This window comes from the organism of the source record quoted next, unplaced genomic scaffold (genome assembly GCF_019419815.1).
Source record: "Pyrus x bretschneideri cultivar Hongxiangsu unplaced genomic scaffold, Pyrus_bretschneideri_v1 Contig4, whole genome shotgun sequence".
Lineage (NCBI taxonomy): Eukaryota > Viridiplantae > Streptophyta > Magnoliopsida > Rosales > Rosaceae > Pyrus > Pyrus x bretschneideri.
The window spans coordinates 3853166-3879632 of record NW_025999723.1 but is presented as its reverse complement, the minus strand read 5'-3'; the positions used below and the strand labels follow the sequence as shown (position 1 = coordinate 3879632).

Here is a 26467-nt window from a genome sequence, read left to right as displayed (position 1 = left end):
ACCGTTGTGACACGTGGCACAATCTGGAGCGTTGGAATTCAAATTTTTTTATATCCAACTGCAGAGATTAATTAATTGAATAAAAATTAAAAAAAAGTGTAAAAAATGCAAAAAAATTCAAAAAAATATCTGAAAAATCTGAAAAAAATTGTAAAAAAAATTGTTTTTACTTTTCTATAAATACCTTCTCATTATCATCTACCTTCACAACAATTTGGTAAGTTATTTAATTTGGTAAGTTATTTATGTTGTTAAAAGTCCATGACCATGACCATCGTTCTAATTAAAAGTCCTTGTATAAGAATTACATAAACATAAACATACTAAATAAACATACTAAGAATTACATAAACATAAACATAAACATACTAAGAATTACATAAACATAAACATAAAAAAATTACATAAACATACCAAATAATAAAACACACCAAATAAAATAACATAAACATACCAAAAGGTGGATTATATAGAGGATTCAGAAAGGATTAGGTTCTGCATAATGCCACGTGGCATGCCGTCATTCGTTAAAAATCTGATGGAAATCTATCATCAAAGATTGTTAACAGATTATGACACGTGGCATGCCGTCATTCGTTTAAAATCTGATGGAAATCTATCCTCAAAGATTGTGAACCGATTATGACACGTGGCGCGACGTGATTGGTTAATAATCTTATCAGAAATCCATCACCAATAATTGTATTATAATTATTTATTTTGTATTATTTAATAATACTTAGGATAATGACACGTGGCGCAACGAGAACGATTAAAAATCTTATCCGATATTACATTTAAAATTATTTTGTATTAATTTTATAAATAAAAAAAATACTAATATTTTATTGCCTATTGCCCGGGCTATAGAAGTGTAACGGTGGAGATGCAAAATCTATTGCCAGGGCTACTTACTGTTCATTAAGGGCAATTACTGTTCATTAGGTGGATTGAATAGTGTATTGCCAGGGGGGAGGGCTTCAACGCTGGAGTTGCTCTAAGAGTACATGGGTGGGTGGCGGGTGGCGGGTGGGTATAAGTTGCTCTGGGTCCGACTGTGAGAGATGACATTATTATGACCATCTAAAATAATAATAATAATTGCAGGTAGGGATATGTTATTATCGTGATATTTTAGTGGATAGGGTATTGGGTTTTTACCTATGCGTTCCAAGTTCGAAACTTTTCCTTTCCTGAATTGCTCTAATAGTTTTGAACTCTTTTTTTAATAATAGTAAAAATTTAAAAAATAATACAAAAGCTTCTTTTCACTTAACATTGTATTATTGACACAATATGTTATTGTGATAATATTTATGAGAATGTGGGTACTCTTCAGGACAAAGCAAAATTTTGATAGTATAACAGTCACGATATTACATAATATTATTAATCAATTTACGTGTTAAAATGTTATAGTATAAATGAATGATTTACTCGTTTTTCATATACCCCATATGATCACTATTTCACTACTTCAATGAAATTGTCACTATTTGCACAAGATCTTGTGCTTTATAAACCCTTTGCCAATTTAGACCATAGTACCAAACCAAACAAAAAAATAATTTGGTCACGTACATGGAATGACACGTGGCATATTGGTATGACAGAGAACCACATCCTCCGGTCCCAACACTTTTGCCGCAATTTTGAAGAGAGACCTACAACCACACATCCAACGTGTTTTGACTTTCTCATATGACATCGCATAATTAGCACGCCAATCCTGACAATTTGTTTCTTTGTGTCGCCAATAAAATACTTTTTAGCCTTCGGTTCTTGAATCTTAATATTTATTTTTTTTATTGGATAAAACAGAAACTCCATTGAAATTTGAAACCATGGACGAATTCAACTACTTACAAAATATTTAACGCTGAACGCCACCTAATGCCAGCCTCGCAATAAACTACCCATCAGTGTTACCCTCAAAAATAACAATAAACAAAGGAACATGCTATTGTTTTCTGGTCTTCCACTCCATAATTGCAGAAAGAAGAGTATAGTTTAGTATAACATTCTTGTTTGGCAATGGCAAATTTGTCATCGGCGAGTTATCGTTCTCTTCGAGCCATTTCTCGATCGCTTTGCGGTCGTAAGTGTATCCATCTGCGGCCACACAAGGCTCATCCATCACATCCTGTAACAAAAGAACATGGCATACAGATTACTTGGTGGAATAAGTCATAAAAAACAATGTATTCTGTCACACGTCGATACTCGCTAATGTGGTGTTTAACAGTAAGAATTTGACACTGAACTGCCAACGATTATGCGTACCTTAAGAATTGGACAGATGAAGTGGTTAGGAGGTAGGCATTGAACCACAGAAGCTGAATTTTTCGCTGTCTCAGCAACCTCTTTCAATCTCTCAAGTAGAGGAACTACTTGTTCTTTCAAGTCAGGTCTGTCTCTGCGTCGAAGCTCTGCGCAGCTCAATCCCAATTCAGCCAACTGCCTTGTCTCTTCCATTGGCCAATGACCTGCTTTAGGGTCCAAAACATCCGTCAAATTTTTATCCTTAACAGCTGTTTCTACCAGATGTGTTATAGCTCTTGCTGGTTTTGCAGTAAGCAACTGCAAGATCACCATTCCGAAAGCATAAACATCCGATTGTGGAGAGATTATTCCTGTCCTTTGATACTCGGGGTCTATGTAAGAGAGAGTGCCAACAGGCCCTGTGTCGTTGTATATACTGGACATAGAAGGATCTGAATTAAGCATTGTGGCAAGGCCAACGTCGCCAATCTTGCTCACAAGGTTATGATCAAGCAAGATATTTGCTGGTTTCAGATCACGATGGATGATTGGTTTTGGCTTTGTGCTGTGAAGAAAGACGAGAGTTGAGGCGACCTCCCAAGCAATTCGGAACCTCTCAAACCAAGGAATAGGTGGTGTACCGTTTTTCTGCAGCAACCTGTCCTCCAAGCTACCATTTTCCATGTACTCGTAGACTAGACAACTGTGATCAGGACATGCACCGAGAAGGAGAAGTAAATGGGGATGGCGGATTTTGCTCAAGATCTCAAGCTGCAAGCCAAAATGAAATGTATGATAGTGTTCAGTACATGCAGGAAGGATAATTAGTTTACTGCGTTATGTCATGATTTTCACTTACCTCCTGCTGGAATTGCTTAGTTTGGCGATTCTCTATAGAGTGAAGGATTTTCACTGCTGCAGTTGTATGATGAAAGCTGCCCTTATAAACAGTTCCGTACGCTCCCATTCCAATCTTGAGATCCTCAGAGAAAGATGAGGTGGAAGTAACAATCTCATCCCATGAAAACTTCTGGTATTGTTGCACAGGACCTACAAGTGCTTGTTCAAGTTTTTCTTTCTCCTTGGCATCATGCATGGCTTTCATCTCTGCTTCTCTCCTTTGTGCAACTTCTCTTACGACACATTCTCTCATGTAATCAGCTTCCCTCTTAGCAGATTCGTACTTCTCCTTTTCTTGTGTTGCAGATACTATCGCTTTCTCCTCCATAGAATTTATCTCCTTGAGCCTTACTGCTTCCTCCAACCGGCGTGCATTTAAATTGTTTATCTGAATATCAAAAAGGAAAATTTCTAACTATCCAAATTAAAGATATTAAGACCCATGAAGTTTTTGCTGTCAACGAGGATAAGAATGCCTACCTTCCTAGAAGCATCCATAGTCTCACTTTGAGCCACTGCATACATTCCTTTGACATGTCTGAGTTCAATTCTTAGCTTTTCTAACTCCAGGTTGATAGTCGCCTGCGATGTGTGGAAATTGATCAATTCAATCACTACTGAAAAACATACAACTCTCATACTGTTGAAATCAAAGAGTACTACCCACAATGTAATTCATAAACCACATCTCATATATGAACTTCCAACAATGTCTTTTTCTGCATAATTCATTGAGAAGCACCATCTAACCAAGTCAAAAGAAGTCAGGAAGTGCTACCTGGCTCTCCGGTGAATAGTTTGTAACCGCGTCTGAGGTGGACGCTTGATCTGAAGTCCATGAATGGCAATCTGTAACAAAGCTTCCAAGATCCTGAGAATGGCATCTAGAATGGATGGTGTCATTTGAATTGTTCTTTTTACTAAGCAGGGTCTGGTTGATATTTGTAAGAGCTTGAAACCGCTGTATTGGCAAAGAAGGAGAACGGAAATGAAAGTTTGAACTAACCGAGCCGCGATCTGTGCCTGGAAAACAGAAGACTGGATTTAAATAATCATCTACTTGCATAGGTAGCACCATTAGCACACTACATATGAAGATGACATTCAACCTTAGTCATGTGCCTTACCCGTCTGTGAACTAGACGTGTAACTCGAAGAACTGCTGACAGAACACGTGTCACTGTTGTCATCTTTGACGCTTTCAACTGACTCAGCATCAGATGCGCGTACTGATGACAACTTTCCTTTTGAAACAGCATACACGGTGCAAAATCTTGGAGTGCAGGCTGAGATTTTTGAGGAGAGTCCGTTTTGTTTCCTAAGAGCATTAATTGTTAACATGATCACTCACAAAGCAATTCTGACACAATTGCTCACAAAATACAAAGAAGATACATGGATGGTTCTCTGTATTCCTCATTAGTATTATTAGTTTGCTTTTGAGTGTGTGTGTGTGTGTAGGTGGACGTGTGCCTCATGGATCTTTTCTTCACCAGAAGTTCAATGCAAACCCATCCAGAACCTATTGATTGATTTATCGGATAACTAGCACAAATTCTTTATCCAAACTTGTATCCTCTCTCTATTAGCTTTTAAGTTCGCAAAGGGTGAACATACTAAGGCTGTCTGTGAGAAATTTCATCCCCTTTAACGCGCACAAACCTCAGTTAACGAAGTAACTCAACCTTATAAGTTCTACAGACTCCAACTTAAGGCACACAGACCACCCGACATGTGATTTATAACGACAACCTGAAAGTTTTATAACCAAATCATATATGCTCGGGGACCAAAGAAACAAGAAGAAATCTGAATAACTAACAAATGATTAGAAAGGTCCAACATGTGTTAATCTATCTGGCTGCATTTCAACAAAATACCTTTTAAAAATGCCACGAGATGGGGCACCTAAGACGAGATTGCATATAGCAGACTTAGCAACCTCTTCTGCTATTGCATTTGCAACGTCATCCGATTCAACTAGTACAACATCTACTTGCACCTGCATTCAAAATATAGCGGATTACGATTTTGTCACCTCCGATTTTCTTACCATCAAACTTCAAAGACCAAGAAAGTTTTACCTTCCTAGAAGCACACATTTTCTTGTATGGAGCAAGCTTTTCGCTTGCCTGCCACTCCATTTCCTTTCTATAAGCAGCTACTACGTCCTCTCGCACTTGCGAAATAGGAATCCGACTTCCCACTACAATCACAACAAAAACAAGAATTTATAAACACCATAGACAAAGAAAATTGTTCAAGACATAAGATTCACTTGTTTCGCGACACACAAACCCGAAGAAGCAAAGCTTACTTGGTGTTGGAACTCCGGTGATCCTTGGCCGGACATGAATCAACTTGAAGGAAACATTTCCCTCCGGAACAAACTTATCCAGAGCCCACCTAACTATGTATTTGCTATTTTTGTCCCCACTGATAGCAATGCCAACAACTGATGGAGGAGGTGAGAAATTTACACCTTCTCCAGTAATTTCACTCCCATCCATTGCTCTACCACTCCTCTGTGACACTGGAAATCCTCTGTAACAAGTAGAAGCATAAGTAAATAACTTAGCATTTCTAATACAACAATTAGTATAAAAAAATGAAGTAAATAGGAGTAAATTGGAGAGAGAAGTTGAATTGCAGACCCAAAAGTGAATTTTCGAAAAACAATCCTCAAACTACGAAAAAGAACAAAAATTTCGAAAGAAAAATGATTTTCGCACGCTTTTTTCTTCTTCTTCTTCAAGGCACACATGTTCTTGCTTTATTCAATTCAATATCTAAAAATAACAAAAGGTGAGCAAAAAAAAACAAAAAAATAGAGCATAAAAACTCAAGACAATGAAAAAGTATGCGAAAATCATTTCCCAACAAATATTCAATTAGCTGCCACTCAAAAGTTCATAGAACGACACAAATTCGAAAACCCAGAAAAACAAAGCACAGAAAACAAAAGAAGAACAGCATACCAGGTGGCGAGCTTCAAGACTCAAACTTTTAAGCACTTTCTGAACCCCTCTGAACTCCTATTGAGAAAAGAGCCCCATTTATGTTTCTCTCTGCAAAAACATGTTAACATTCAACCACAAGTTGCAGAATTGGAATTTTTGCTGGTCAGAAGCAGATGACCTCACAAATGCAACCAAAACTTAAATTTGTCTCGCCTCTAAAAATTTCAGAGCCTAACTTTGGCATGACTCGTGAAGCATTTTTTATACGGTATTTCTGAAAGCTACAAAAAAGAAATATAATTATCTATTGGATTTTTTTAATCAAATAAATAAAAAAGGACCAACTTGAGGAACCTTGTTTCTGGTACGACTTTTCAGTCTATATTTGTTTTCAAAGCAATGTAAACTTGATTTTGTATCTATCAATTGTGGAAAATCAGACCTAATAATTAATTTAAAGAAACACCTAAAATATTAGTAACTCCTTATCCAACGGTCAAGATCAGGCTGTTAAAAATCCAACTGCTCTCATGCACCACGTCATCAAGCCGTTGGACTCTTTCGTTGGAGCTGTTGCAACGGAACCCACCGTTGCAAGCTTCATCGGCAGACGTCAACCTTGCCTGATGACGCAAGACAAGATTTAAATTGCATGGGCATTTGAGTGAGCATGGCTAGGCCACCACTTGCTCTCCTTATTCTAGCCCCGTTGAAGGTGTTCTGGACAATTACTCTTGCCCAAAACAAAGGGGTGGAAATGCTCTTAAGAGGTACAATTGAAGAAGGTTGCTTTGTTTTCCACATGGATTTTTGGACATTTTTTTTTTCACTCGTTTCTAACCCTGTATTAATTTCAGCTCGAGAAGAAATAAAGTTGTGATCTTGGACTGCTTCAGGGAAGAGTCTGAAAATCCACCACGTTTGGACTCTTCCCAAAAAGCTTAAGGATAAGAGCAAATTCGATGCTTCGTAAACCACCATGGGATTTCATTTTCTACTATTTATTTGCTAATTAGAAATTAGTTATTAGGGGTCCTACTTTGGTTGTTGGCCTGTGATTCTGTGACTATCAGACATCACGAGGAGATAGAGACATAAGCATGTTAAAGTCCTTTTATATTACACATAGTTGGTTGATTTATTAGCAGCTGGTGCATAGAACGTGACTGGTTATTTCCTGGAAACTGGACGAGATTTCATAAGATACTTTGCATGTGTATGTATAATGTCTCTGAATGCATGCTCTTAATTAGAATTTTGAACATCCAATCAAGCCCAAAGTGAGTGGTTTACATTCATTTTTCTGAAGTGATGCTTTGGTGACATGTTTACTCCAATATGAGTATTAAAATTCAGAGTTATTTTCATTTAATGTTTAAATTTTCTTTGGTATGGTCAATATTTTTATGGAAGTATCAGAAAAACTAGAGAAAATTTTGAAAGCGGAGGTGAAGTCTAAATTATGAGTATTTAGCCCAAAGTGAGTGGTTTGTATTCGTTTTTCTTAAGTGATTTTTGGTGGCATGCATGTTTACTCCATGAGTTTCTAGAAAATGAGTATTAAAATTTAAAAGCCAAGATGAAGTCTAAATTATGAGTATTAAGCCCAAAGTGAGTGGTTTGTATTTGTTTTTCTCAAGTGATTTTTGGTGGCATGTATGCTTACCCCATGAGTTTCTAGAATATGAGTATTAAAATTTAAAATTATTTTCCAGCTAAGAGAAAATTTGTTGATTTTACATCCAAATTTGGACTCCAATATTTTGGGGATTATACAAATTAATTAATAATGATCATTTCTTTCCATTAAAATGATAGATTAAGAAGAGCATCCGAAGTAAAATAAGAATGACCACAATTGAAAGTAAGATGAGAAAAAATTAATTATGGTGATTTGGACAAGTGAATTGAAGACCTGCAAATTTTTCAATTAGAAGATACAGACTATAAGACCGAGATAGATAAAGTTTTAAAAAATACTTGAAAATAGATTTTTAAAAAAAATTAGAGTATTTGAAACAAATGAAAAACTTGGTAAAACCGAACTCAATTCTTCAAAAAAAAAAAAAAAAAAAAACCAGGCTATTTGTTAGATTTTAAAAATTCAACCATATACAGCATGAAAACGTGCCATTTTTGGCTTTTAAGTCAAAGTCGTTTCTTTTCACTCGGGACAAATCGCCTCCTGTACATGGGCTCCATTTTCTTTGTCTAATTCTCCTATAAGTAGTTGAGCTGTGGGATTATTAGAAGAAAAAAAAAACAGTAAAACCTTCACACAAGTTGGAGCAGAATTATATATGTACAAATTATAATTAAAAATTAAAACCTAGAAAAATTGATCGCGAAGACCAACAATTACCATGGTTGACATACACAGTGAGTTCAAAAAGAACAAAATTAAGCTGGTCTGAAGCTTTTGATCTGGCAGTTCCTTTCCCATGCATGTAGTGGCGAAGCTAGAAATTAGTAGGGGGAGGGGTAAATTTAAAAGAATACAAAGTTCAAAAAAAGGGAAACAACCAAATCTGTTTATATAGTAATATCGTCCATAATTTATCAATACAAACAATTTACATTAAAAACCCTTTTCAGTGAAGACATCACTGCCAGCATCTCCCGTTTTCATTTGAAAATATAGTAATAACGGCAAAATGAAGCATCTCTTGCTATATTTTACTCCAACCACTCATAAGTATCAAATCGATTATGTTGGCTTTTCACTTGGAATGGAATGGAAAGTAGCTGTAAGGCTGTTGTTGGTTGATTGAATGCTGCAGACTACAGCCAATCTGGGCACACAGAAGGCAAAGAATTAGAAAGTGGGATTGTAAAACAAGATTCTAAAAGATGCTAGCGCTAATCGGGCGATAGGTTAGAATATTGTGAGTAGGCAAGATCTAGGCAGATTAGACGGATTTAGGTAAATTTATAATATATTATATAAATTAATTAAATTTAAACACTTTTTTAACAAAATTATATTTAAACATCAACTAAAACGTTATTTTTTAAAAAGGTGAGAGTTGTAGGTACAAAATATATGGTGTGATCTTAAAAGAAATAAAAAGTGATATTGGGTTAAAAAGAGGGGGAAAATGATATTTAGGTTAAGAAAGAGAAAAATAAAGGGATATAAAAAGTAATAAATAGAAGATGGGGGACTATTTAAAAGAAATGTGCAGCGATTAAGAAGATGGTGGGACCATCTTAATAAACCGTGGAATTAAAATGGTTGTTGAGACCTCATTGTCTTCCTCGAGCACGATTGACTGTGCAAAAGAACTTTCAACTTCTGGCTTCTTCGTATACGCCCACTTAACCCCACCCAGCCCCACCCAGATTTAAATAGCTCTGTTTAATCCCTCCCTCCTAGTCTCGCCTAATGTGCTTTCCAACTAGGAAGGGGCTTCACGAATGACAACTTGTAGGCTTTCTGACGGGAGCAGAGGGGTGGACCGTGGCTCATGGGCTTCACTTCTGACGAGGGGAGGGGCGGCCACCCCTCCTTGTCCCTCTGTAGCTTCACCAATGTGTAGAATAGTCATGTGTTCTTCACACCAACTTTTTTTTTTTTTTTTGGGAAAACTAGACATCATCTTCTAGGGCACAAGGCCAAACAAACATAAAAAGAGGTCCACAAACTACTTAAGTACAAAACAAATAGTGAACCTGAACAGTACTAGGGGTGGTTCGGTATGGGATACCGAACCGAAATTAGTATCCCAAATTCCAAACCAAAATCTTTTGGGACGGGAATTTGAAGATCAATCCCAAACCAAAATTTCGGGAATCCCAAATTTCGGGAATCCCGAAATATTTTCGGGATTTCGGGACAAATCGGGAATCCCAAATTAAAATATGAAAGTATGAATTATTCTTCAAATATATAATTTAAGAACACATTCATGAACTAGGAATGTCATTTCATTCACACTACCATTTAATCAAATATTGGCATGCTTGATTGTTTTTATCAGAGTCAAAATTCAAATTAATTAAACCCTTTTGACAATCTATTAAGAGACAAAAGAATCAAACCTTCTAAAATCATTAGCCATGACAGCAGCAATAATAAAATCCAAATGAATATCAAACAGAACATGAAAAATATGCAAGGTGTAAGACATTCCAGGTTGCAGAGCATGAATTAGAAACTACTGGCATCAATTATAAAAGAATAATATATAATATATATGTATAAATTAATAATATATAATTTCGGTTTGGTATGGGATTCCCGAAATATTGAGAAGCCAATCCCAAATCCCATACCAAAATTTCGGGAATTTCGGTTTGGGAAATTTTTGGTTTGGGATCGGGATTTTTTCGGTTCGGTTTGGGATTTTCGGGAATTTTTTCCACCCCTAAACAGTACACACAAAAGAGCCCCTCGGACACACACAGATAAAGCCACAGAACTTCCTAGAACCTTGCAGTCTCTTCCTATGCTGGCAATGTCGAAAGCCACCAACGCAAGCCGTCCAACACGCCGACCAACCAAAACCCCAGGTGTGAAGAAAACTAATGCTTTAACACCGCAGAGCATCCACGCCAGCACAAACCAGTGCCTCGAACCGACAACTAGCAGCCAAATTCCTCTAACCTGCAACAACCCACATGCTGATCGAAACTAGTCAAAGAAAAAAGCTAGTGGAAAATCGACCGACAACAGTGCCAATAAAGGCAAGCAAACGAAAGGTGGTGATGTGTACACCCAAGTAAAAACTCTGCACACCTTCCAAAGAAAACACAACCGAGTTCTGTGAAGAGAAGATGTTGCAGACTGGGAAAGAGGAAGCAACAAGGAAGGAAGAATCCAACCCGAAGTGAGACTAAAAGGAATTGGGAAAACAGAGGAAGAAGGAGAGATGAGAGACATAGAAGTGGAAGGAAATCCGAGAGGAGGGAAGAGAGAAGCGGATTAAGGGAGGAAGAAGGAAGAAGAACAAAGAATGAAGTAAATGACTGCCACCAACCCTTGCCAGACCTTGGGCCGGTGGCAAGGGAGAAACACCGACAATGAAAAACTCACATAAAGAGGTGAGAAATACTCTCAAAAGAGAGAAAGACTCTCAGAAAGAAATAACACTTCCACACCATCTTTGATATAACCTATTTTCTATTGCTTTTTGTTGGCAGGTGATCACTAGGTTTTTTGTCTTCTCTATATATTTATATATGTTAAATTTCAGATAGACGGGTCATGGGCCCACTCTAACAACACCGATACTGTCCTTACTTGGCCATCTGCTCAATCTGTTAGGTGTGGGGTTTTAATACAAAAGGTCTCGGTGATAGTTATAGTGGGGTAATTCTATTTAAAGGGCTTGTTCTCAAGCCTTATGGCCGATGTGGGACAGAGGAATTCTAACACTCCTCCGCACGTGAGACCTTATTTTATGGGTCACACGTGAAGTTCCACACATCGGCAACCACGTGGAGCCAAGCCAGGGCTCACCCGTTCGCGCAGGGCCAATGGGGACCCACCCATTCACGTGGCATCTCTTGGCCTACATGGAGCCAAGTTGGGGCTCACTCGTTCCCGTTCACATGGATGTACAAGCCTGTCCCCTGACTCTGATACCAGTTTAAATTTTAGGTAGACGGGCCATGGGCCCACTTCAACAACACCGGTACTGTCCCCACTTGGCCACCTGCTCAATCCTTCAAGTGTGGGGTTTTAATACAAAAGGCATCGGTGATAGTTAGAGTGGGGTAATTCTATTTAAAAGGCTTATTCTCAAGCCTTCTGGCCGATGTGGGATAAAGGAATTCTAACAATATATATAGGTAGTCATGTTTTCTTTGATTGATATTTGGATTTCTCTGTTCAAAAGTAGGTTAAAATCTTGTATGTTGAAAAGTTAGGGTGTAAGATTTATAATGTTTCTATAAGACACAACCAGTTAAAATAAATAAAAAAATGGGTTTTTAAAACAAAACGTGCTCGCAAGGCAGGGTTGAGAGAGACGTAAAACTCAACTTATCGCTAATGGATTCAATCAAACGGAGGAAGTAGATTAGTTGAAACTTTCTTTTTAGTATTTGCAAAAGAATCTTTTAGGATCATAAAGGCATTGACAACTCATTTTAATATTGAATTACATCAAATGGATGTAAAAATTGACTTTCTAAATGGAAGCTTGGATGAGCAAGTGGTCATTTATTACAGTGGTAGAAAGGTGTTGAACCCTTGCAGGACGGCATGGGTTTAAACCCTGTCGATGGCTAATCTAACGTTTAATCTAATAAAATCTATCATTTGACCAAAAGAAAAAAAGAAAAAAAACAATGGAAGCTTGGCTGAGGGCTCGTTTGAAAATGCTCTTAAATGAGTGAAGTGAAAGCACTTTTAGAGAAATGCTTTTAGGTCTCAAAAGCAGTTGAAGCGCTTCTTGCAGGAAGCACTTTGAATATTTTTTTCAAAATTAACTTTCATTTTTCCTTATGATTTATTTCAAAAATATATATTTTTTTTAAAAACGTTTTCAATCATTTAAAAATGTTTCCCTAACGAGCTTGAATATGATTTAACCCCCTAGATTTGTTGATAAGGGGAAGGACAATTTGGTAAGCAAAATAAATAAATGAACTTATGGTTTGAAACAGATATCAAGGCAGTGGAAATCGAAAGTTTGATGAGGTGGTAACGTCATTTGGTTGTTGTCAACAAAATCGATAACTCAATTTACACAGGGCAGATGCTTACTCAGAAAACACGAAAAGTACTTTCAAAATTCTTGTCAAATGTGTTGTAAACAAGTTTTCTTTATTTGAAAGCGTTTTTGGTCACCGCCAAGTTGACGCAGTCCTTGGTTGAGTAACTTCAATGAAGAAATATAGGCAATAATATTCTGAACCACTGTAAAATTATGACAATTTGCTACATTTCTACTTGTCCATAAGAAATCTGCACCATTGTCTACCAAATGGAATGCTCTAGCATACCCACTGCTGTGTCTCAACCACAAACCTCTTGTAATAACGGTATCTGATGACTGATCATAGCGAACTAGCTACTTAAGGATCGTTGAGGCGCCGGCCTGTCCCACGGAAAGCAACTCCATCAGCCTGCTGTGTGGTGGTAGTAGTCCCGCTGCTTGTTTGTGGCTGCACTGGGCTGCTTGTTCCAGTACTCCCGTTGAGTCGAAAGCTTCTTCCTCGGAATGCAACTCCGGCTTGTGGATTGCGCTCCACTGGGGAATTGACTTGGATTCCCTGACCCCAGAAGGCTACTAATTTGTGTCTGGTAATCCATGATTAAGGTCTAAACATATGTACAGAAAAAACGGTGCTAGAAAAAAAAAACAACAAAGCTTTATTCCACTAAGTGCGATTGATTGTATGAATCGTAGAACGCCAAAATCGATCTCAATAGTATTTTAGGACTCATACAGCGGACTTCATTTAGTGAGATAAAACTTTGTTGTTGTTGTTGTTGTTAATAAATCTCAAGACTAATGAAATGCAATATGTGTATGTGCACGGCAAAGGATACACCCAGAGAGGAGTCTTGAGAGTGAATTTTCCACCAGAAAGAGGATGAAGCACAGTTAAAAAGTAATAGAGATGACCTGCAACCATCCCCATAATATCTGGCTTCAAGGGAACTCCAAACATCAAATCCAGAGTCAGCAGTGCGTAAGGAAGATAGAACCCCTGCATATACACACAACATGGTCAATATGCTAGGCCGAATTAAATTGCCATGGTTTAAAAAAGGTGGGAGGACTGTTTCTGGAAGGATTAAAGCGTTTTTATGACTACTTTGATAAGAAAAATAATTTAAAAATGGTCATATAAGCGCATTCTAAAAAAACTTCTTAAAGCACTTAAGTGGAAATATTTTTCGGAGATACAATCGCATAATGGGATAGAAAGAGAGAACACTCGTACCCAACGGGGAGAAAAGTACCTTAAAGGTCACAACACCAGCTATGTTGACACGTGAATTTGGGAACTCACGAGACCATACATAGACGATCATGAAAACCACAGAAGTTCCCATAAACGGAGACCATAAATATGGAACTGCAGCCATAGCCTTAAGAAAGAAAATCATCTTAGGAATATCGTTCTTTCACGTTAGTCTATGCAACAACAAAAACTATAGTACAACAATAATTTTTCGATATATTCAGAATACTTTGCGACACAAATTAGATTAGAAATTATGTACGGCTTACCAAAAGTGAGAGAGCTCCAAACATAAGCATCCACATAAAGTCTGCCGTTCTCTTGTCAAACGGTCCTCTCTCCAATGCAACACCATATCTTGCTCTATTCCAATGGAATTATATAAAAATAATAATAAATAAAAGCTTAGTCAATTAGTTATATGAACAAGATATTGGACGAAATGGTCCAACTGATATATGTTTAGGGATAATATTTAGGTATTCGCTAGTGAGTATTCAAGTATTAAGAATAATACTTGGGTCTTCACTAGTGAATACTTTATGAGAGTATTTGTTTGCCCTTATTAGTTTTTACTGGACTAGACTAGACTAAATATTAGTGTAATTCCGTGCTTGTTACATTATGGGACTAGTGATGAGTCCATATTTATCTATATTTTACCTTCTTAGTTATAATTTATTTAATATTTTGATACAATTTTGATACTTTGCTCTATATTTCAACCATGGGACATGCAATTTGGCCAAGATGGGATCAAACAAAGGAATTTTGGAGTAATTCCAATTGGGATAGATTCGCGAGTCTTTTCAGATGATTATATCAAAATTTCAAATTTTGATTCCCTGTCGTTTGTTTGTGGCGAATAAAAGAAGGCTGACTGTAGTTTTTCCAAATTGACATTTCTGAACGTTTTAGGCATTTTGAAGGTCAAGATGACATATTGGTTCCTTCTAAGATTTGAAGAGGACATGTCAAGCTTTAAAAAGAGACCTTTTGAGACCAAATCGGAGTTGATTTGGTCGATCAAAAAAGGGTCTTCTCTGCAGTATGAATATCACTTTGAATAGAAAACCTTTATTTATTATTTTAATTAGACTTCCAAATTTATTAGAAGACATTGTTTAGGCAGGATAAGGAATAAAGACTATAAATATAGTGTAGCAGTGTATTAGGGTTGTCTACACACTACTTTAGAGAACATTTTTGGCTTAGAGAATAAAATATTTATTTTTAGGGCGAGGCTTAAGCTTTATTAGTAAGAATATGTAGTTACTTTTCAATTTACTTAATGTGTATAACAAGTTTGTCTCACATTTTTTTTCTCTTAACCATGTGCTCACTCTGTTTTGTAGGTTTAGACCTTAGGTTTGGCTTTAGAAAGGTTACGTTTCTTGCCCTCCCCCCACCCCCTAAATTATTAATCATTGTGTTCAAAGTGTCTGTGTCTGAATTGGGTAGATTTCTATAAAATTATTGGATTTTTAGGGTTTTAAATTTGTTTTCGTGGGCAATTTTGTCACAATTCCAAAATGTTTCTTGAAATTGAAATTGATTAGGAAACAATTGCTGTCTGGAATCTGGATGCTTACTCTGTTTTGTTAAGTTTGATTATCAGAAATTTTGCTAGGTTGCGTTTGCTTTGCAGAAGATTAAGGACTAGGAATAACAATTAGTTATATTTTCATTATGCTGCTTCTTAGTCCGACAATGCACCAAATGTTTCACTTAGTCAATCCAATTTAGTATATTCTAAGTTAATCTAGTTTAATTCCTAAAGCTAGTATAGTGCAACAAACGCACTCTATGACTCACTTTCTAATAATATTATCAGATAAAATAAAAAAAGTGAACACTCACTAGTGAGTACCCACTACCCAAGTATCACCCTAATCTTAATGCGAAAAGTCACATCTTTACTCACATCAGTATAAGATCGCAAGCAAACGGGAAGGAAAAGGGTCCGAGGAAGAAGAAATTGGTAACAAGCCTCCAAACCTTCAATCATCATGATTCATTAGTAAAACAAAAAAAACATGTAAATATGGTAGCCAAATCCTAGATATCATAATTCTTTGAACGAAGAAAAAAAATCAAATATGTTCGATCTTTCTTTCCGCATGTACGTATATGAATCTTACATAATCTTGTTGGCAAGGAAGGTGAGCAACTAATTAGAGAAGATTAGATTTTGATTTACCTGGAAACGTTTTATGACAAGGCCATAATCAAGGGCTATGTTCCAAGGATTATAAAGCTGGAAGTACAAGGCAGCTGCAAACATAAAACATCCCACTCCATACGTCTTGCTCACCGGCGGCAGAGATCGATAGTATCTGCAATATCATGGGGAGGAATTCATTTAACAAGCTTCGACGATAAGCTAATCTCGTCTAATCCTATATTTATTTAACAAAATGAGCGTGTTTTCATGAAGAAAAAAAAAATTACAGATATCCATATCCAGAGAGATGAGGAGAGGTTGCTTACTCCCCAGGCGTAGACATTGTAAGCAAACGTTAATGGGAGCTGGAAAATTGAAGTGAAAAATGATCGAGTTACGACCAATTAATACAACTTTATATATATATATATATATATATATATATATATATATATATTTTTTTTCAGCATTGCACATGGCTTCTCTGTCCTCCCACTTCCTGTACACTTCTATCCTCTTCTATTTGTGCGATCACGGTTAAGTCACGTTAACATTTTACATTACTATTACTTTTTGTCTTATTATCTTTATAAAAAAATCAATATAAAATATTGATGTAGCTTAACCATGACTGCATAAAATAGAAAAGAATGAAAATATATAAGAAATCCAAAGAAGAGACTTTGGGTCGTCGCCATAACCCGACGCAAGGGTCATGGAAAAGACTTTGGTTCAATAATCCACCGAAAGGGTCATTGGAAAAGACTTTGATTCAATAACCCAACGTAAGGGTCAGGCAAAGACTTTGGCTTCAACCAAGTCTTCCTTCCATTATCTTCGCACCATTGACCACGTCTGCATTGAACTCAGAGCAAATACGCTCCACTAATACAATTACTATCCAGGGGACAAGTACTGTTCACGTATGCATCGCATTTAGTGCAGCTTTTTTACAGTTTTACATGATCATGATTTTGTTTAGAATCAAACAAGATATCAACTTCGACCATTTTCAGCTACATATTGATACAAAATTCTCCCAGCATGGAATGGGCGATGCACATAATTCTTAACGTGAGAGATTTTTCAGCGTGACAGTCATATCAATATGTTGTATTATAATTTTGCTCATGTTATGATATTGTTGACTACAAAAATTACAGAACCTACGTGGCGCGCAGGCCGAATAACTAATGAGCTAACTAATGTCCTTCGGTTGAATGCAGGGCGTGCCAACTCGTCGGCCGAGCTAGGCCGAGGAGTAGAATTTTATGTGGTCGCGTTGAGCGCGCTGTTGACTTCTGTATCTTGCGATTGCGACCGAGGAAGGAACGCTCTCGGTCTCTGGATTCTATAGCCTGAAGACAAGGCTACTAATTCTACGGAGTTCACAACTCGTCGAAGCCTGATTCGGCCACTGTGATTATATTCGTAAGAGTATAAGCACGCCGAATTGAGACCAAACTATACGGGCACAGGTATTCGAATGTGATGTATGTCTTGATGGTAAACGTAGTTCGGCCGTCGGAATGCCGAACCCTGAAACTTATTTGTGAGTATCCAATCATAAACTCACTCGGCCTCCAATGCGCCGAGCAGGGCAATTCGTAACACCCAACTATGCCGAAATGGCTTAGTAAGATGACCTCTACCAACAAAGGTTCGAAAACCTTCCTCGGCCGAGACTTAGATAGATAATCGGTCGACCTCTACGCAGTGCTGTTTATCCAAACTGAAGGTGTGTCTCGGTCGGCTGATTCTGCGGCAGCAGTGCTGTTTATCCAAACTGAAGGTGCTCACCGGTTGATTCCACAGTGCTGTTTATCCAAACTGAAGGTGTGTCGGCGGGAAAAGAAAAGGAAAAAATCTCAAGGTGTTTGAGAGAATTTGCGCAGGGCAATTGTATGCTGATGTTGAAGGGTCTCTTCTATTGCGTAATTTCTTGTATTTATAGCACCTCGCTCCTTGATTCCCATTCTGATTTGGATTGGGAGTCCTTGTCCCATCTCACCTTTAACTCAAACAATCCCAGTCCTATTGGGATTCTGAATTCTCCTACTTTTGAGGTTTTACCCCTTGCCGGTCGAGAATCCTGGTTGCATCAGGATTTCCTCGACCTTTCCTCGTTTATCTGGACTACTTAAGATAGGATCTGGCCGACCCTGCCAGCTGGTCCGAGTCTCATTATTTGGCCCATAGCATGTGTTATTACCTTGGGCCGAGCACATCCTGCTGCTCGGCCCAATCCTAATATTTTGGGCCCAAACAGATATATATATATATATATATGTGTGTGCGCGTATCATGTGTTGTTAATATATTCTAAGTTAGAAAATTATCAACCTTACTTTTTTTTTTTTGTAGAGTATCAATGTAACAATTAACACACATTATAATACTATGTGACAATGTGATAGTTATAACATTGTGGATGATTGGGTTTGTTCGCATGCCCTCAACTCAACAATTTGCAATTTTTCTACAATGTAACAAAGCATATTGAATACCCAAAAAATGAACGACTAAATTTGAGCATTAAAATGAACGGTTTGGAGTTCGATTTTCGTTAAAAATGAATTTAAACTGTATTATTGTTAACTCATTATAAGGCTAAGTTCATATTTTTCTTCTTAATATGGATAATATTTGAAAAATAAAAATAATCACGGGCGTTTTAGCCACGCGCGTAGTCGTTGATAGGAATTAGGATGCTTTTTAGCAATAAATTGGTGGCAGTATAGTCAGATATGGTGTACGGACTAGTATACCTCTCCTAGACTCCTATCCTGAAATACCAAAGACGAGTAAGTTACTAGATTCCACTAATGCCCACTCCTCCACTCCACTTTCTAAGCACCATCGAATTTGAATCTTTTTATTTCCTTCTCCAATATAAATTTAATGGACCAAAATAATGGTCTTGGCCTAGATATATGATTTATTCTCGGACCGTGGATCTGAACAAAACATTATATATTTTTTGGTTTTGAAAAATTGATGTTCTAACAATACTAATTTATTGAGAAATGGGATTTGAGCTCAAGTGTGTAAAGATAGATACATTATATAATCAACTGACCTAACTCACATCTGTCATCTATCACATTAAAATAAACTTGTTCAAAGTTTTATATTTAGTATGACAACGCAAGTTACAGAATATCTTGAAAAAATTAATATAGTGGAACTGTGGAAATTGTAAAATTACATTAAAAGCCATATGAAACAAACAAAAGCCAGAGTAAAATAAAAAGGCCATCTCTCAAATCTCGGTCGTCATGACCCCCAACCTCGTTGCTTTCCAGCTCCTCCATTTATATAATATAAACTAAAATCAAGAAGAAAAAATCACCTTCCATTGCCGTCAAAACCAGATTCATCCGAAGTAATCCAACCTCAAAATCTCAAACCTCTCTCTCTCTCTCTCTCTCTCTAGAGAGAGAAATGGACGACATGCCAAATATGTCTCCTCCGCCCAAGGGCGACCTGACGAACACAACTTATGGTACCATGATGATAAGCAGCAGCCTCACATGGGGCAAAGATGTCATCATCCTCTTCCCCAAGTGGCCTAACAACAACCTCAGCATGTACATCTTGGCTCTCTTCTTCATCTTCCTCCTCGCTGTCGCCGTCGAGCTATTGTCCGTTTTGCCCAAACACAGACCGGCAGCCAAACCCTACCTATCCCTTCTCGGTCAAACCGGCGTCCACACCTTTCGCACCGGTTTGGCTTACCTGGTCATGCTCTCTGTCATGTCATTCAATATCGGAATCCTCATTGCCGCCGTGGCCGGCCATGCGCTAGGTTTCTTCATCGTTAAGGTTCGTGATCATGGCCAACACCCCCCCGACTCGCCCGAGCCCAAAGTTTGATTTGTCTTCTTGTTGATCGGTGCTTAAGTTTGTGTGGGTGCTTGGGTTTGTTTCTATCTTCTTTTTTTGTTGGTTTGTTATATAGTGCATGACTATATTTAACGGGAAATAGTTTTGCTCACCATCTAATCTATTGTTATCATACGAGTTTAAATTTTGACATCTATACGGTGGATAGAAATAAATATCAGAATTTAAATTCATCCAATGATGATAAATAAGATGGTGAACATCACCATCACTTAAGGATGGTGAGCAAAAGTTGCCCCATATTTTATGTGTGGCTACTTTTTTTCACCAAAGATTTTCATGTGCCTGTTGTGTTGTGTTTTAGCTAGTTTGCTTGTGGCTCAAATGAACTAATATTTGTATGATTTGCATATTTCTGTTCGAATCAAGTAATATTTGAACTACACCTCAAGAAAGTTAAGGGAGAATCCTACTTCATTATTCTACCCTTCTTGTACCACTACACTCGATATATGTGTTACAATTGGAATGCGTTTGATACACCACATTAGCATGTCAAACACGTCACTATAGTGAGGCTCGTTTGGGAAATAATATTGGACTAAGCTAACTAAATTAAGGCATGTTGACTATTGAAATTACTAAAAAGGTCCGAATAGGTAGAAGCTAGATTACTCATAAACGAAACTTATTTCAATCCCCACAAACTGGTAAAACATCAATACCTCATAACTTATTCTTTTTTTTTTTTTTTTTTGAATTAGAAGTTTTAATACCCACAAAATTATGACCCTTCACCTCGGCCTTCAAATCTTACTAGCAAATTGTACCTGCGCGTTGCGATTGAAACATTGTTGAAAATGTAGAAAATCTCGAAAATGTGTCAAATTGTACCATGTGTTCGGGTGTTCCTTATGTTATGCAATATTTGAGCTTTCAGTTTAGTGCACTTACATCTTCAATCTCTAATAAACAAAGAAAATGATTAGTATCACATATTTAACAATATATAGATTGCCTACACGCATCATAGGTAATTACATGACATTCATAATGCTCTTGCCGGATATAATCTGATTAACCAATATCAAGTATCATTTATATGAACGGAAAAAAGGTGCAGTAGTAATATACCCATAATATGATGCAAGAGCCTTGCTTTTCTCAGCACCAAGTTCTTAAGGAACAATCTGCTTGCGGATAATCATGTCAGCATCCACAATCACAACCTCATCAACATTCTCAGCCTCCACCGTGCTTAAGCCAGTGCACAACTTGAACTGGTTTGTTAATACCTGCAAAATTAGCATCTTAATCAATAATTTATGCATTAATGAAAGCTAACTTCTTCCATTTAATTCAAACCATCAAATTAAACGAAGAACTAAATCCAACTCAGAATTTAAAATTCAAACTTCGCACCAAATTAAGAAAAAAAATGTTTTTCTTAATCTGACCAGTTGCCCGTTTTTGAGAACCTGCTCATGGAAGTAAACTCAAAAGTGGGAGCCAAGTGCATCCCCTTGTACTTCTTATTGTCTCCAGACAACCGAAGGATCCAACACGAAGAGAGCGAGATGAAGACGGAGATAAGCAAAGAGAAAACAGAAAAGCAAAGAGAGAAAAGGCAAACAGAAAAGCACATAGCAAAACGGCAAATTAAGCAAAAAAAAGCAGGGACATTTTCGTCCGGACACTATAGAAAGATGCTTAAGAACTTGGATTCGAAACCTCCATAGACGAACACTTGAGAAGACTAAACAAATAGACGACTTGGGACTGCCATGTTACTTATGGAAGCCGTTCAAATGTATCATAAAAATCATTTGGCCGTCAAAAGATTGATACAGCATCGAATGTGCCTTAATTCTCAGGGGAGAAGGAAGGAATGTGAATTTAGATGGGGGCTATAAATTATTACCATAGATGGAGAGCAGGAGAGCAGTCTTTGTTCAATATTGAGACGCATGAAACCGTCTGAAAGGTGTGCATCGGCCACCAAACCGTCAGGTGCTCTTTCATTTCTATTGGAAATTACTGCAGCACCAATGCTAATAAAATTTCCCTTTGATATGGACCATTTTGTTTCTCCTGGATATGAGCAAGGGGTGGTGCTACAGAACGATAAATTTTTCCAAGTGCCGGGAACACCATGACACATGGTGTTCCCTCACACATTAGGATTTGACATCTTGAATATCCTTCAATTTTATATTTCAATAAATAAATAAAACTAAATCCTAATGTGTGAGGGAACACCATGATACATGGTGTTCCCGGCACTTGGAAAAATTTCTCCTACAGAACAAACCTCAGATTCATGACGACCCGAAAGGCATTTTCTAGCATCTGAAGACAGAAACTTTACTATCAAATAAATCAATTTAAAGTCAGAAACAAAAGGGAAAGAAGAGGAGAGAAATTAAATTACATTATCGAACGGCTCGAGCGATTTCCAAAACAACCCATCTGAGTTGGAGGACAGAAGGACTTCTCCGACGCGGTCCAAGTTGAGGCTGCAGTTCAAAGCCACCGCCGTGGCTCCACCGTCGAACTGTGCGTGAGGGAGAGGGAGAGATTCATCTGGTTCAATACAGCAATCTACATCTCCTTCCATTCAATGAGGTTTGAATTGTACGAGTGGATATTGAAGTTGAAGGCCGAGAAAACGGAAGAATTTTCAGGTGGAATTAAAAAAAAAACAACCGGTGATCGGGTTCGTTGGCGGAGGTGGAATTTGGCGCAATGTCATAATGCTACAGCGCATTCCTGGCTAAAAGATGTGACGCTAAATTACAATCAAGTGGAGTATATTCAATAGCATGCAACAGCATATGTTGTTTTCATTCTCTAATGCAACAGATTTCGTAGACAATAAAATGGTGAAATAACAGGACTGCTGTTGACAAGCGGAGCCTTGTCACGGTAGCACCGTGTAAACCTTGACATCGTCCATCTCCGGGCTTCTCACTGAGTACTGAAATGTCCATCCGTGGCAAGCACCGGCATGCACGCCCTTCTTATTGATGGCGAAAACAGCTCCAACAAAACCAGGGAATTTTCTCGCTATTCGTGACATCGCATCCTTGGCAGCGAGTTTAGGTTCCATCCCTAATCTCATACTCTCCACAACTTGATAACTGTAATTCAATCATTTAAACTAGATTGTCAGTCATTAAACAGAAGTTGAACAGATTCAGTACAGGAGCAAACTGGGGGCTAAATACACATGGCAGAACATAAAACAAAGCCTGCTCGACACATACATAACGCATCTTTATATCGCGTGGTTCTACCTACAAAGATCCATTTAAGTAGTTTTAGCATCCAAATAAACTGGAGCTGCAAATACAATGCATCGTACTGGTGTATTATGTTCAAAACTCGAGCCACGGTAACAGTTTATAACAAACCTCCAACAGGCATGGTTTGCTTAATTATTAAGGGTTTAAGAATATGCAAGTCAATTCATAACTTCATCACCCCCCACGAGGAAAGACGTTGAGCATAATAGTTATGGCTTCAATGGAGCAAAACCTAATTTCAAAAGCTAAGATTTGTAATTGTTGACTGGAACTGACATCCTTCAGCAATATTATTATTTGCTCCAAAAAAGAACCCAAATAGGACCAGGACCAAAGATGACCAATAACTGAGTAATGGATGTTTTTTCAATTACCATGGAAGGAAACGCATCATGACGTCACCATCTCCGGTTGCACCACAAGCACCAACTTCATCATCAGCATATGCAGAAGATCCAGCAATTGGCCCATCACCCACCCTGTAGTTAAGAAAGCAATGTCCTTAGTGGAATGGGGAGATAAATTTGTCATTTCATCATTTTTGATTAAGCTAACCCTATGTTCTCTAAAATCTCTATGAGCTCTACCAAAAAGACTATAACTTACCTCCCTGGGATCTTAAATGTGGCTCCATTTGTCGAGGTACCAACGGCAATTTTCCCCATCTAGACAAGAAACCGTAGGTAAATCAGTGAAATCAAAGTATTCACAGAGACTTTACTAAGAATGTTAACCAACAGCAATTTTCCCCATCTAGACAAGAAAATGTAGGTAAATCGGTGAAATCAAAGTATTCAAAGAACCTTTACTAAGAATGTCAGCCTACTTTATCAAAAACTGCCATTGATATGGTGTCGTGGTTGTGACGACCAATGGGAGATGATCTTGGGTTAATATTAGTGGTTTTGGAACACAGCCCATGAGAAAGACCTAGAGAATCCTTTGCATGATAAGGGCCACAACTATTAGCAGGTACGACATCTTTCCAAAAATTAGGCTGGCAGTCGTTTTCTTTCCATTTGGTCCACTTCTCAATGGATTCTGATGAACTAAGGTTTGTTGGTCCTGGAAGACCCATTGAAATTGCAAAGGCTGACGCCTTCTCTCCGACAAGCAAAGTGTGTTCGGTATACTGCATCACTAACCTAGCAGCTTTGATTCCTTCCCTTACATACCTCATGGCAGCAACAGCTCCAACCTCCATCGTCACCTACGCATGTCCTTAGCAAACAAATAATAGATACTCATTATCAAAGCAAGCAGTACAAAATGCTGCAATAGCAAGAGCAACAATTGAGACGGACAGAGCGCGTGAATGCAACTTACCCCATCCATGACCAGAGCATCGATTGTAGTTTCTCCGTTCTCATCTGGACTCCCACCAGGCCCAACTGTCCCAACAACATCATATATTATACTTTCATATAGTAGCTATCAAACCCATCAACATTCTAATCAACATTCTAAATGAGAAATCACAAAATTAATTACATAATTCAGGAGAAAGTTTTACCATACAAGGAAAGCAAAAGTTACTTTCGGTTATGATTACATCCTTTGAAAACTCAATTCATACATACTCTCTAATATGATTTGAGGTTTCCATTCTCATGAGAAGTGATATTGACATATGCTACATAATACGACTGCCATCGGTAAGAAACTATTTGTCCTGGTTTTCCAAGCACACCCAAGAACTAAGATCCTAACAATTAAACCATGGTTGGTCAACAATTTATTTGCCATCTTCATCTTCTATAACATGAACTTTCGACTCAAAAAATTGTCTCCCTCCCTTCCTAATGTGTAATTCCAATCCACACAAACACTGACTACCAAATCAAATTCATACAGATAATCCAACCATCAATTCCTGACAACATTGTTTCTTACATGAAGATAAAATCAACTAAATCCAAGAATCCAAAAACTACCTGTACCATCACATCTGAGCTCCTCGCAAGCCGAGCAACCCTCAACGACGGCATCCACGGCGGAGAAACCATTATCCACAGCCCTCCATGCTGCTCTGACAGCCTCTACGAAGGGCCATGTGCTCACCACCACAGGGTACTGCCCTGAAGCCGAAGCTTCCTGGCCTTTGACCTGATAACCCATCAATAAAAACACGATCTTTAATCAAATTATACCACCCAATCATGCACGTAATGAAAGAACCAAAGTACCCAGCTGTTTGATTCCTCAGAAAATGCAGGGGAAATTTGAATTACATGAAAAAGATACAAATTTCAGGAACCAATTGGAGGAGAATAAAGAGTAAAAATATAACTAAAATTTATGATCTCGTGTGTACTAAATTACCAAGGAAAGCAGTGAAAATGTAAGGATCAAGATTGGTAGAGAGCTCAGACGGTTGGCAGCCATGGAAGGGGACAATGATTGCTGCTCTGTTATCTTTGGAGCTGCTGCGTACGAGTTTGACTAACAGGTGTCTTAGACCTGGTTTGGTACTGAGGTGATTCTAAAAAAAGCTGCTATAAAAAAAAGCTGGGAGCTGTTTTTGTGTTTGGTAAACACTCAGCTTTAGCTTTTTTTCACAGTTTTGGATGAAAAAAAGCCAAAAACAAGAAGCTGCAAAACCTAGCTTTGAAAAACTGGCTTTTTTTCACATCTGTTTTACATAAAAGTTTACCAAACACTCTAATTCTGTTTTTTTTTTTCAAAAGCACTTTTACAAAAAAGTTTACCAAACACTCTGCTGCTTTATTTCACAGCGGCTTATTCTCACAGCACAGCAGAAGCAACTTTTTTTCAAAGCACAGCAATACCAAACCAGCCCTTAGTTCAAATACACATTTGGTCCCTGTGGCCTAACCATTGGCCAACTTTGTCAAATCAATTATAGGGGCATAGCTGTCCTTTTCAAGGGTGTTCACGCTCTATTGTGCAAGAGAATTTTTATTGTGTAAAAGAATTTTTTTTATTGTGACGGGAATAGGGATGATACATCACGTGTTTTATAGAAGTTGTGAGAAATTATATTTTTTAAGTTATTAACTTTTTAATACATATATCCCACAATTTGTATAATGACATGTGATGTACCACCTTGTGTACTGATTACACTGAAAAATCTCTATATGTGCAAA

General features: G+C 37.7%; 5 protein-coding genes and 1 long non-coding RNA gene across 11 annotated transcripts; 1 reads left to right on the top strand and 5 right to left on the bottom strand.

The window, feature by feature from the left end:
* Positions 1-1779: 1779 nt before the first annotated feature.
* Positions 1780-6420, bottom strand: LOC103961922 (U-box domain-containing protein 35). The gene is made up of 10 exons (XM_009374565.3): positions 6141-6420; positions 5480-5706; positions 5247-5368; positions 5043-5164; positions 4290-4480; positions 3941-4185; positions 3643-3744; positions 3122-3550; positions 2284-3033; positions 1780-2143 (listed from the first exon to the last, which is right to left on the bottom strand). Exons 2-10 carry the CDS (start codon positions 5670-5672, stop codon positions 1961-1963), a joined length of 2337 nt encoding a protein of 778 aa, XP_009372840.1. The 5' UTR covers positions 5673-5706; positions 6141-6420; the 3' UTR covers positions 1780-1960.
* A 2001-nt stretch (positions 6421-8421) lies between these two features.
* On the bottom strand, positions 8422-9799 carry LOC125468989. Its single transcript, XR_007251326.1, has 2 exons — positions 9368-9799; positions 8422-8914 (listed from the first exon to the last, which is right to left on the bottom strand). It is a non-coding gene; the product is annotated as an uncharacterized LOC125468989 (long non-coding RNA).
* Positions 9800-12955: 3156 nt separating this feature from the next.
* Positions 12956-16678, bottom strand: LOC103959798 (derlin-1.1). Its single transcript, XM_048565040.1, has 7 exons — positions 16533-16678; positions 16243-16378; positions 15967-16040; positions 14312-14405; positions 14041-14169; positions 13624-13784; positions 12956-13371 (listed from the first exon to the last, which is right to left on the bottom strand). The coding sequence occupies exons 1-7, from the start codon at positions 16547-16549 to the stop codon at positions 13146-13148; spliced, it is 837 nt and encodes a 278-aa protein (XP_048420997.1). The 5' UTR covers positions 16550-16678; the 3' UTR covers positions 12956-13145.
* A 2779-nt stretch (positions 16679-19457) lies between these two features.
* On the top strand, positions 19458-20495 carry LOC103961924 (copper transporter 2-like). Its single transcript, XM_009374568.3, has one exon. It carries the CDS (start codon positions 19651-19653, stop codon positions 20080-20082), a length of 432 nt encoding a protein of 143 aa, XP_009372843.1. The 5' UTR covers positions 19458-19650; the 3' UTR covers positions 20083-20495.
* Positions 20496-20997: 502 nt separating this feature from the next.
* On the bottom strand, positions 20998-22693 carry LOC103959800 (ceramide kinase-like). Of its 5 annotated transcripts, none has more exons than XR_007251250.1 (2): positions 21475-21960; positions 20998-21347 (listed from the first exon to the last, which is right to left on the bottom strand). XR_007251250.1 is itself a non-coding variant. In XM_048565544.1 (2 exons), the coding sequence occupies exons 1-2, from the start codon at positions 22667-22669 to the stop codon at positions 21231-21233; spliced, it is 303 nt and encodes a 100-aa protein (XP_048421501.1). In that variant the 5' UTR covers positions 22670-22693; the 3' UTR covers positions 20998-21230. The 5 variants fall into 5 exon arrangements, 2 of the variants coding, with proteins under 2 accessions (XP_048421501.1, XP_048421500.1); XR_007251249.1 differs by having other exon boundaries at positions 21510-21960; XR_007251248.1 differs by having other exon boundaries at positions 21531-21960.
* A 152-nt stretch (positions 22694-22845) lies between these two features.
* LOC103961926 (probable isoaspartyl peptidase/L-asparaginase 3) lies at positions 22846-25815 on the bottom strand. Of its 2 annotated transcripts, XM_009374569.3 has the most exons (7): positions 25680-25815; positions 25292-25463; positions 24684-24748; positions 24184-24567; positions 23964-24022; positions 23732-23836; positions 22846-23192 (listed from the first exon to the last, which is right to left on the bottom strand). In XM_009374569.3, the coding sequence occupies exons 1-7, from the start codon at positions 25740-25742 to the stop codon at positions 22973-22975; spliced, it is 1068 nt and encodes a 355-aa protein (XP_009372844.1). In that variant the 5' UTR covers positions 25743-25815; the 3' UTR covers positions 22846-22972. The 2 variants fall into 2 exon arrangements, with proteins under 2 accessions (XP_009372844.1, XP_009372845.1); XM_009374570.3 differs by lacking the exon at positions 25680-25815 and having other exon boundaries at positions 24184-24578; positions 25292-25369.
* Positions 25816-26467: the final 652 nt, after the last annotated feature.